A 12661-nucleotide genomic window follows, 5' to 3' on the forward strand; every position below is an offset into this window, starting at 1 on the left:
GAATTGATGAATATTATGATAATTGCTTCAGATCACACCTACTAAGGGTGACTTTTTCCTGATATGGAGTCAGTTAATTCCCACATGGCGCAACACTGTCCAAAATACGTGAGCCTAAAACTATTTAATCATCTGCCCCACGACCTACAAGAACAGGAAACCTCAATCAACAAAATTTTTGATATATGGCAAATGGCCTCATCGTTAATCATCCTTTTTATTCAAATAGCCGAATATCTATGTTCTTCATTTTGACTGTGTTCCTATTGTTACAGTATTGTTTTATTTAAATTTGTAGATCTATTTATTATACATTTGACAGCTCATATTACTCTATGGAAAGCATATACGTATTATGCATGATCTAAGATGGAAAGAGGAAAATAAAAAGAATAAGAATAATTGAATAGCCTTGAATTTGCATAAAAGATTGTCCTCTCCCATGCCTACAGTTTACGACTGCGTGGCACAAGTATTATCCCATTGAGCAAATTTCAATATTTAAACGAGAATTTATTGTTGTAGCTTAAATAAATTAAAATAAAAGCATTCTGTCATTCTATCTTGCCATACTTCTACTGGACGTGGTAAAATCTTAATCGTAAATATCGCTTTTTTTTTACAGAAAAACACATCCTTTTGTTATGAAGGATAATGAGCTCTTAGTAAAAAGAAGGCATGGGATGTTAAAGATAAAATAGCTACTTTAAAGGAACTAAAGCAAAGAAATCTATAAAATCAGTTTATTTATCCAAAGTATATAGTACACGGATGTAATATTAACTAAGTCTACAAGTAAAATATTCTCGTTTACTCTGTAAGCATGCGACATGTAAACTAAATGATTAAAACTTAAATGTAAATAATAAGAGTGTAAGACTAATTAAAAGAAGTTACCTAAAATCAGTACTTTTTACAATAAAAAACGTACTAAAATTTTTCAAATGATTTTTGTGAATGTACAATAATGAAAATCTACTTGTATATGTCTACTTTCTTGTAGGCGGTCACACGGATAAGGTTAAAGGTGGTGGTATTCTGCCAAAGACATTTTAATTTAACACAATTTCTCAAACGATATTTTAAATTCCTAATTTTTAACATTCAGTTATATAACTGTCTGTTTGTGATAAATCTTTAGCATAAAATTTAGAATACCAGATACCACCACCTTTAACCTTATCAGTGGCCACCTACAAGACAGTGGCTATTTAAATTAAAACTTATAAAGCTACTGTTACCTTTAGCAAGGATGTTAAAAACATAAATTACTTAAAAATCACAGACATGTAAGACACTTTTGTAGTTGATTTTTGAAATTTTGGCGATAGTGTATTCTACCTCTTAACTATATAAAACCAGTATCTTGCATTAAAAAGAGATATAGCTAACAATATTAAAATAACTATTTACAGGGCATTTTGTAAATACATATTACATTAAAATTACAACATTTTTAACAAGTGTCAAGGCACGTGATAAGTTACAAATAAATTTTTATTTAAAACATTGGCGTCATTCTGGTTAAGGTTAATATTGCCATTACCAAACATATTCTACTACGCAAATGTACACGGTACATTTGCCGCCATTCGACAGTTTTTCCGATATACTATTTTCGAAATGCAAATGAGATCTTAGAATATGTCATGTTAGGGGAATAGCTTAACCTAAACAGGACTTTAGTGTCCTCGACTCTCAAATATAAACGGCGTCGACACCTTTATTTGTCTGATGTCCGGAGGTGTGGTATGTATTCGGGCTGGTGATATTTTCCGACCAATCGGATACACACGAGTGGGGAGAGCTCGACGACCAGTGGCCCGGACTTTCCGGACTGGGCGTGGGGAAGTTGTCCGGTCCTAAATGCTGCGGAGTAATATCGGAATGTTGAGATGGAGGCGTTAGAAAGTAATTCTGTTGAAACTGCTGCGGATGCAACGTGGGCGGCGTGACGCTGTGCGGCTGCGCGGACGTGTACGCTAGGGATAACTCGAGTCCCGCTTGGCTAAAATCGAAACCCATCGGGAGATTTTGAGTTTGTGGCACTCCGCCGTGCTTTTGCTGGGTGGCGGCTCTCATTGCAGCTATGTGGGTCGGGCTTGTCGGTAAAGACGGACGCGATTTTGCAGGCGAAGGAGATCCGTTATATGCTTGAGGTGACAATGACATGTTTGATTGAACCGAATGGGGTGGCGATTGGTTGGAGTAAGGAGGACTAAGCGTATTTGGTTGTAACTGCCTTTGTAAGATTAGCTGATCTTGGAAATTTGATAGTGTGAAAGGCCCATAATTTTCCAAGTTTAGAAGATTATGAATGGACTGATTGGTTTTTATGACATCTTCATAACTTGGTGGTTGTTTATTACTTATTAATCCTTCTAAGGCAGACGCCATTCCCATGTTGGAATAAATCGAACCCGTATCGTAAGGGCTGGGCAGCGAATTATTGGTCATGGGTGATTCCACAGGACTAAGTGTGGAATTGACAGAATCGATGCTGTGCGGAATTTCAGTGTGGTTTACGCTATTTATGCCCTTTTTCTGACATTTCTTTATACTAGGTTTACGTCTTATACTCCCTCCAGTGTTTGCACCTTCTATTTCTGGACTTGCCGGATCTAAAGGTCCATTGTGACCCATCTTACTTGGCCTCTTCGATTTCTGTCTTTTAGCAACTATAACGGTGGGCTGCTGAATCATCTGTCCATTTGAGGATGCTGTAACAATTTATTATTATTATTATTTGATTCATAAAATTAATAAGGTACAACAAATGTACAATTACCTGGAGTAGTGACTACTTATTTATTTTTACTAAGATGGAGACAATTTTCTGCAGGGTGATTTCATCAAAACATAACTTGAGACTAAACGAATGATTGATATGAACACAAGGACACTAGCCTACAAGAGGATGGTGCCGGGTTCAATCCTTGGGCCCACCAACACATTACCTTTGGCGTTTTTACCAGCACGTTAATAAGGGAAGTATTACATTGGGGTAAAAAACGATCCTCTACTTTTTTAAAAGAAATACACGTTTTAGAGCACCAGGAATCCGAATCAAACAAAATATTGATGATGTCGGTCGATCTGTCTGTCTGTACTCGCATTTCCAGCTAAACCAATTGGAACCAAATTTGGTATGCATAGGCTTAGGCATAAAAGGAAGAGCTACAAAGATTGTGGGCAGAATCGAGGTATTATTACTTGTTGGAGAACCCCTGTAGCATCTAAAGCAGTTTGATAAGAGGGCTCCACCTATCGATACAAAGTTTATTCACGCAAATTTGACGCGCTGGGATTGGGAAATTCCATTCATTCTCAGCAAATGGTGTGTCAATTTCCTTAAGGTGGATTGTATATTAAATAAGAAGCTTTTCTATCACCTGTAGACACACAGGTTAGATGCGTGGATTTCCTTTCTCTTTTGATTTGTTTTAGGTGATCATTGCAACGTCAACGTGGAGAGCTCCTTCAGCCATTTACCCACAGGTAAGATTTCTCTTTTTCTTTGCGTTTTCTATATCGAAACAATTATTAAGTGTTGTCATATTGTGTGGGGAGACTTTTGTGTATTCTGCCCTGTAATTTGTATGCGATCATTGTTGAATTGGGGGGTTTTGGATGTTTAATTGGCTAATGCTCAGTTTCACAAACAATGATTAAGGTTAATCACCGATTCAAAATATTAGAATGGGAAACAAATGGGCATATAATCAAAGGTGGCCACGAACTTATAAATTAAGATGAACTGCTGATCAAACAGTTGCATAGAGGTAGAAATGGCCCTAGCATGAGCGCCGCCATGATGTGCACATTTCAGTTATTTTCTAGGAGAATTTTCCTAGTGCTCAAGTTTTGAGACTATTGCAGCCTTGGAAAATGACATGTGTCACAGTAATTTATTTAGAAAACGTGAGGTTTATGCTTGTTTATTAGTTGATTTGAATTTCGCGCCAAGTGAGTGCACATCATGGCGGCCCCCATGTAGGTGCCATTTGTTAATTTAGCATTAGCAGTCCATCTTAATTTATAAGTTCGTGAAGGTGGCTAACATTCTAATATTTTTAATCATTGAATTATCCTTAATCATCCTTCGTGAAACCGGGCATAAGAGTTTTGAGTCAATTTTAATCGATCATTTTGAATATTGGAGGAGTATTTTGTATCTGGGGATATGCTATCCATTTTTAGAGACAATTTTATTTTAATATCGACTAGAATAAACCATTATTTCTTTTGTTGATTTGATTTCACTGTTATTTCCCTTGTATCTTCTCAGTTTTATTCAGGGAAAGTAAAGTATTTAAAGAAACTGGGTGGCCTTCAACCATAATATGATAAGTTGTGACAAGGTACGATCACCGATTAAAGTTATGATAATCGGAAGCTTACTGCCACTTAGGCAACCAACCAACACTATCTAAAATGGCAACGTTGAAGATAAGGTTTACGGCGGTGACTCGGGTGGGATGGACTGCATGTCGTCTTTACTTCAGCGTTTTTTCGTCACTGCCTTGATATAAACGCTACAGTAGGTATAATTACCAAAATTGGGTAAAACCAGATTTTATGCATTATAGTAAGTGGCGTAAGCTTCCGATTATCATTACTTTAGTCGGTGATCATACCAAAGAATATATAGCCTAAACGAATCAACCGTTGTGAGAGATCTCAAGCACTGAACTATAATTACACTGGACGCACCGAGAGAGATATTGCAAGCGAGATTTCTGTCACTGTCATTAATATAAATTCAAAACATATCAAATAAGCATGCGCGAGAGTAGGACAGCAATCCCCCTTGTCGCCCTCTCTCCCGGATCGCGCGTTCCAGTATAATTATAGTTCAGTGATATCAAGCCTTTAATTTTTTCAGCTCTGAACTAGTTGGTTAATGACTAATGAACCTTAGAAAATACAATTTATTATCAATAAGGACCAAAGATCTACTGACGTTCAATAGGAATGCCATACCTCATAACTAGGGACCGGACTTATATGCATATGAAAACACGTCAAAAATGCACATACAGGGTGAGTTTTTTTTCATTTTAAGCACTGGGATCTCGGAAACCACAAGACATATGGATTCGGTTAAAGGAGGAAAGAGTTGTCGTTTTAAGAGCTTATTTAAGATATGCTTTTGTGTTTTGAAAAAATCCACAGTTCACTAGATATGAGCGAAAAACAGATTTAGTGATTTTTCATATAACTGTTGTAGAATCGTTATTATCAGAAATACAATAAAATGACACGAATAAAAGTTTTAGACATTTTAATGTTCAACATGATGAACATACTAATTTATTTTTAGATCTTACAATTTTTGAGTTATAATACAAACTTTAATTTTTTTAAATGGTAGTCATAGTTGGCTTTGACATTTTTAAAAAGGACAAATTTTTCTCTTTATAACGATATCAGGCTTGCTAAATGTACTTTAATAAATAAACGCCCTGCAGTAATTTTCGTATTATTGAGAGGTAAGCAAACAGAGTTGGCCATGGAAAACAATATCTAGTAAGATAGGTACCTTTCATTTACGACGAAAATTGGACAGGCCAATGTTATCTTCATTTTCTACCAAATGAATTTCAAGATATGTAGGATGGGTTAGATTTGGAAACACGACGTAATTTACTCTGGTTTTAACATAACGGTGCTCCGCCGCACAACTAACTGCAAGTTAAATATTATAATAGACAGTAATTAAATGAACAAAAATGTTTCCCATGGCAAAATCTGTTTTTACTACTCTTAATAATACAAACAGGTCTGTATCATGTTTATCTGTCGAAGTAAGTACAATGAACCTTATATCATTGTAAACAGAAAAAAATGCACTATTTAAAAATGTCACAGCCAACTATGATTCCCATTAAAAAAATGTATGTTTGCTAATAATAACTCGAAAATTAATACTAACCATCCTACAACAGTTAAATGAAAAATCACTAAATATGTTTTTCGCTCATATCTAGTAAACTGTGGATTTTTTTAAAAAAACAAAAGCATATCTTGAATATGCTCTTAAAACTACAACTCTTTCCTCATTTAACCGAATCTCTATGTCTTACGGTTTCCAAGATCCTAATGCTTAAAATGAAAAAAAACGCCTGTATACATATATGCACAAAAAATATGGCAAAAAAGCATGAAGATATGCATGAAAAATTAAATAATGCACAAAAAATTATTCCAACTTTTTTAATTCGACCTTTTTAAACATAAGCTGTATTTTAAAACAATGATTAAGTATTGTTCCAAGTGATCCATCTTAAAATTTGTGCGCCTGTTACTTAGTACATGGTTATACACAGAGAAGCATCTTTCCGTATCGAAACGAGTAATTGGAGCGTACTTTAGTTGAGGTATCAGACAAGATTCTACATTTAAATGTTCAACATTTTCCCCAGGCAACATTCGTCATCTCACTTGTTGAACTTGAAAATCTGCTTGCATTATAAATTAATGCTAATTGAACACCGCTGCCGTTTTATAATTTAACAAACTTGGGCGCCATATTTTTTTTGTATATCATTTACGAGATCATTTATTTTTTATTCCTTTTTTCTTTTGGTTTTTTTTCTTTTTATTTTTTTCTATTTTTATTGTTTTCTTTTGTTCTGTTTCTATCTTATAATTTTTGTTTTATTTGATGTATTATTTGTTTATAATTTAAAAATAAAAATATGATTGTTGCAATTAGTACCACTGGAAACTTGTTTTGTAAAAAAAAATGGGTCAAAAAATTAATAAAATGCTAATCTATCTTAAATATGCACAAAAACCCCAAAAATGCAAAATAGGCACTATTTGCTTTGCGCTGATAGGCGTATTCGTTTCTGGTGATTTATAAATCACAATCAGTTTCACTAAAATCAGTCAGTTAAATCACTTGAAGAAAACACGACTTCTGACAGTTTGGTGTTTGTTATTACTTAACATAACCTAAAAAGAAATGGATTGGTTTATTATAGTTTTTTAGTGGTAATATTGTTTAAATCTTGCTCATTCTATTCATTTAGAATTCATATTAAAAGAATTCTTGTTAATATTTAATGTCTAACTTTGTACAATGAAATTTTTCCGTAAATAAGCATTATTATTAGTATTATTAAATATGTGACACGTTGAACGAAAAAGTATGAACTTTAGTTGTATAGGAAACTGATTCAGGTGGCATTCGACAGGTACACTACCCATAAACAGTTCTTAAATGTCCGATAAAAAATAAACAAACAGCCTGGGAGGTTATGTATCCAGTTTTCTGAGGTTATGTTAATTGAAGTGATTTAACTGTACCAACTTTTCCCGCAATCAGATAATAGTGATTTCTGTTCACTTGGTCCGTAGTGGGGGGAACTGATTGTAAACGAAAAAAACAAAGTGCAATCACTTCAACTGATTTAACTTAGTTAAATCACTTGAAATGAATACAGCTAATCTGATGATTCATTTTTGTGTAAATTATTGCCTTATTTTGAACTGCATACAATATTTATGTAATGCATAAGAGCATGAAATCCGGTCATAACAGATCTAATGAAGGCACATCCAAGAAACAAGCCTCCAAGTAAATCCACTAGACCCTTTAAAGATATAGATCACAGGTAGAGAGATCTTTGAGACATCATCCACCTTGTGATTATAGATCTGAAACTGCTGACATGAGTGGAGTGGGCAGTGGCACATGGTTAATCAGAACAAACTGTAAACCTAGTAACTACCAGATGATCGTCAGTTCCCTACATTCCCCACTATAGCAATTTTGGAGTCGTAAATAATAAAATAAAAAACAACTTACTTAGCATCGAATTGCTTTGAACCACATTAACCATCTGGGGACTTCTAGGAATGTGCTCCTCGAGAAGCCTAACAATATCGTGATGCAACCGTTCACTAGCGACATCTCTCGGTAATCTATCCATATGATCCGTTATTTCCCTATTTGCGTATGCTTCCAAAAGTGCTTTACACGCTTGGTAAGAGCCTTCCCTGGCAGCTAAGAAGAGTGGAGTTTCGTCCTAGAAAAGAACAATGTTAGGATAACCACATGCAAAGTTTCATTTCTCGTACTACCTTATCGTCTTGAGCGTCCCTATTAGCACCATGTGCGAGAAGAATATTAACCGCTTCTACATTGTTTACTGCGGCCGCCCAGTGCAGCGCCGTTTTACCCGAATTGTCCGCGGCATTTATGTCTGCTTCTGCGCTAATTAGATCTTGTACCATACCCTCTATAGCTAATCGGGCAGCAAGAATTAGAGGTGTGGTACCTTCGTGCATGCGTGCATTAAGGTTAGTAGCTCGATTCCGAAGGAGAATTTGGAAAACTCCAACGGCATCGGCGGCAACCGCGGCATGTAGAGGGGTACGACCAGTGTTATCTTGAGCATTCGCGTCCGCACCAGCGTCCAACAGTCGTTTTGCAGCATCTGCTCTGGCGTATCGTGCGGCCAAATGTAAGGACGTTTCGCCGGTTTTATCCATGGTGGCGTTGAGCTCGGCGCCTTGAGCTACAAGATCTTGTATAACGTTTCCTGCTGTATCATCTTCCTCGTCTTCTCCAGTATCAATACCTCCACCGCGTACAGCTGCCACCATAATTGGCGTCATTCCACAAGGACCTCTGGCGTTTATGTCGCTAATGTCGGTATTTTGAGGAGGTGTTAGCATAGAAGCTGGGGGTCTTAGATCGGCCGCCTCCAAATGCTGCTGGCCCCAAGTTCGTGGCTCCGCCTCCTCATAGTCGGTAATTGCAGTATGATCGCTCGCGTATCCTGCTTCTAACACGCGCATGCGTTTCGGTTGGTGCATATCAGATTCATCATCCGACCACTGTTGGGCATGTCCCATATGTCCGCCGTGCGAATTTAAGTCAAGATCCATACATGCTATGGATGGGTTTTTATTCAGATCGCGCATTTCTTGACCATCTGGTCCTCGGCGACGCGACCTTCGTCTTGTCCCGGAGTTAGTTCTGAGGAAGCCTTCTGGAAACCATGTAATTCCAGATGCGCGTTTTCTTTGAGTGGTGACAATAACTCCAATGACCGCGCCCACTAAGAACATTAGCAAAATTCCTATTATCACATACTTGGCGTTCGTGGGAGTTTCTCCACCATCTTCTATAGGAGCATTAACACCAGTGACTTTATAGATTGGGAATGACTGGGAAAGTGTGTGTCTAGAAGCTTTAGCCGCCAGAAACTCGGCAGCTGCATTTGCAGATTGGAAGCAGTAATCTGAATCAGATAAAGAGGTACATTTTCGGTTGTCGATTTCCAAGTAAACTTTAACCCCAGCATTTCCGTACTGTTCTGAAAATATCACACTGTGTTTTTGGCCATAATAAGTATCTTGAAGATTTGTTGTCGACGTTCCCGTCCAGGGATAAATCATGTCATTTCCAAGCTGATCTTTTTTCACTCGCACCGTCGTCCGTAACTGATAACTGGTGTCCCTCAAGAAAGCGACCAAATTCTGTTTGAATGCCTGCATATCCATTAGCACAATCATAACGATAATTCCCTCAGCTATTTCTGGTGGTTTTCGATCACAATCTAATCCGTCCCAATTACATTCAGCGTTATTACACCCGTAATCGCAGTGGCCGTTTGCGTAATGTTTTTGACAATAGGCGTCGTAAACTGGATTACAAGGTTGCAGTGATTTTTCGCAATCGCGCCCGTCAAATAAACACTGTGGGTTGTTGCACTCCTTATCACAATTCCCGTCCATAAAAACCTCCCAGCATTTAATTGGTGCAGTGCAATTTACCCACGGATTTATACCCAACGAACAGTCGTTCCCATCAAAATCACAAGCATACGTGTTACATTCTTCGTCACATCTGAAATTACCTCGCTTTGACGAGCAGTTGTTCTTCACACATTGTTTTCTTTGCAATTCCAAATCTTTCGCATAAAATGTATTGACATCCTTTCGCGAAACGACAATGGTTCCCAAACCTCCTGGGGAATTACGATCGTAAATTTCGCAATTCTTGCCTGTATGTTTCGGCGGGCAGTAACATGCGTAGTCGCCTAACTTATCCTGGCAAATTGCGTCAGGATGTCGACAGGGATTGCTATTACATTCGTTCAAAGAATCAATTTCACAATTTGTACCGGTGGTTCCTTCGAGACATTCACAAACATAACCCCCACCATCCGAAATTCGACACAGTCCGCCATTCTGACAAGGGTCTGAATCACAATCGTAACCACTAAACTCGCAATTTTTACCGTAGAAACCATCCGGGCACGTACATCGATGTCGTGCGTGTACCGCCGTGCAAACACCACCATTTTGACATGGAGAGTTTGCGCAAAAATTAACCTTCACCTCGCAATGCCTTCCCATGTATCCAGCTTTACAGTTGCAGTGATAATCATTGATGAGTTGTACACAATCCAAAGTTCCGGGTGTAGCGCAAGGGTTGGATAGGCACTCGTTAATGTCACCTTCACACCTAGGACCGACAAATCCGGCCGGACACTTACACTCGAATCCTCCAACTCTATCCATGCAAGTGCCGTTATTGTGGCAAGCACCCGGTCGGCAATCGTCAATATTGATTTCACAAATGTAACCCAAAGTTCCAGGCGGGCAGGAACATTGGAAACTGTCGACCAAATCGTGACAGGTTCCCCCATTCTGGCAAGGATTCGGCTTACAATCGTCAACGTTCAACTCACAATTTTGACCTTGAAAACCCTTGGTGCAGTGGCACGCGTATGCGCCGATTAGATCTTTACAAGTCGCGCCATTTTGACAAGGAGCAGATTCGCATTCGTTTATTTCTTTTTGACAGTACGACCCGGCGTAACCCTCGAGGCAGTGGCAACGATGAGAATTACCAATGTCTTCGCAAGTGCCATTGTTACAAAGTAATTTGGGAGCAACACCTAGACATGTTGAACAATTAGGAAACACAAACAAAAAAAAGGGCGTGGACAAACCTTTTCGTAACGCCGCATCTTTACAGCTGACCATTTCGACATCGCACACCTTCCCGGTCCAACCGGGCGCGCAAAGGCACTGATATTGATTTTTGATTTGCCTGCAGGTAGCTCCATTTTCGCAAGGATTCGTTATGCACCAGTCGACGTATTCGGCGCAATCCTTTCCCGCATAGCCATAGGGACAGTGGCAAGTGTAATGGGAGATATGATCCTGACAGTTGGCGCCGTTAAGACATGGAGAGCTGTCGCACAAGTTAATGCGATTTTGACAATTTGAACCGGTGTAGCTGTACAAAGAAAGAACAAATAAGTAAGAATTTTAATTGAATCAATTCATTGTGGTACAGACTTTACTCTGTACCTGAAATAAACTTTTAGTTAGAATCTAATAGGTACTACAGTAACATAGCAAGGCGTGATCACAGATTTAAACACTCCAGATATATCATGCTTAGATATGATATAGGTTTCGCTTTCTTTGGATTAAAGCGTTTGGTGAGTTAAATCCAAACTAAAAGTAACCAATATCATTATTTAAGATTCTCATCTAAACTTTATTTTACAAAAACCAATCAGTACACATACCGCAGTATTTCATCATACAGAGAAATCTATTTTATTTATTTCCTAATTGACACGGTTTACCTATCTTACATATGTCCCTATCTTGTAGCTGTTTTATTATACCTGCCTGTGATTGCAACCTATTTATTTTGAAACAGAAACAGAGGATTTGAAAATATTCATAATCCTTGCTTTTTAGTTTTGTCCTTATCTCGATATCGAAAAACGTAGCACTGTAGCATACGTTTGTGAGCACCAGCTATACAGTGAGTTTTAGAGCAACCCACGAAAGTTATGTCCTCACTTTTCCGTCCGTCGTTCCGCACTATACTCAGTCCCAAGACCTTGTATCAACTTCAAGTTTTCGATATATAGAAACTTATGGGTGCCAGATGTGCTGCTATTAAAAATTAAGCAAGCAAGCACTTTCCATCTTCCAAATTTTCATTCTTTACACATCATCGTCTGTTTGTGGAACAATAAAGATTATGCATGTATACACCTTATTTCTGATTAGTAATCTGTATTTTTACCTCCCCGTATAAAATAAAAGAGACACCTATCTGAACCTGAAGTCTTTTTCCCACAAAAATCTGTACATAAGTAACGATTTTGACAATTTTTTACCAAAAATATCAAAAATATGTTAGTCTCTAAAAATACATGTCATCAAGCATTGGTATATTTTGATTACAAAAAATGCTACTTCTTGGGCATCATAGAATAGAGTTTAGTGTTTTTCCCAACATAATTGGTAACTAAATAACGAGTTTGACCAATTTTTAGCAACAGTGTAATGAATGCCAAAATTAATTTTTGATAGTTGCATATTTGGAACCCATAAGCTGTTATACCTCAATATCTCATTTATTTGGCGATATACGAAAAATTTGTCAAATATAATTTTATATGTGACATTACTGTCTATCTGATAGCAAATTCAGACTTCCGGTATCACTTCCGGTGTAACGAAAAATCGATGCATCTTGTGTTTTTCAAATGCAATGCCCTTTGTTCTTTTACAATATTTCAAAAGAGCAATCAATTTGCTATATGACAACATAAAATATGCATATGGTTGATATACAAAAAAATGGAGAAATTCGTGATTTGTAGAA

At 37.4% G+C, this 12661-nt stretch overlaps 1 protein-coding gene across 1 annotated transcript in view; it reads right to left on the bottom strand.

The window, feature by feature from the left end:
* Window positions 1-922: 922 nt before the first annotated feature.
* The window catches only part of LOC116164181 (neurogenic locus Notch protein-like), a 205905-nt gene continuing 194166 nt past the window's right edge, over window positions 923-12661 (bottom strand). The window contains exons 14-17 of the mRNA XM_031478322.1: window positions 10977-11266; window positions 8092-10922; window positions 7817-8036; window positions 923-2720 (exon numbers count right to left, since the gene is read on the bottom strand). Coding sequence (XP_031334182.1) covers window positions 1699-2720; window positions 7817-8036; window positions 8092-10922; window positions 10977-11266 — 4363 coding nt within the window. The 3' untranslated portion in view covers window positions 923-1698. The remainder of the gene's footprint in view (window positions 2721-7816; window positions 8037-8091; window positions 10923-10976; window positions 11267-12661) is intronic.

Source organism: Photinus pyralis, unplaced genomic scaffold (genome assembly GCF_008802855.1).
Source record: "Photinus pyralis isolate 1611_PpyrPB1 unplaced genomic scaffold, Ppyr1.3 Ppyr1.4_LG2, whole genome shotgun sequence".
In the NCBI taxonomy this organism is placed as follows: Eukaryota; Metazoa; Arthropoda; class Insecta; order Coleoptera; family Lampyridae; genus Photinus; species Photinus pyralis.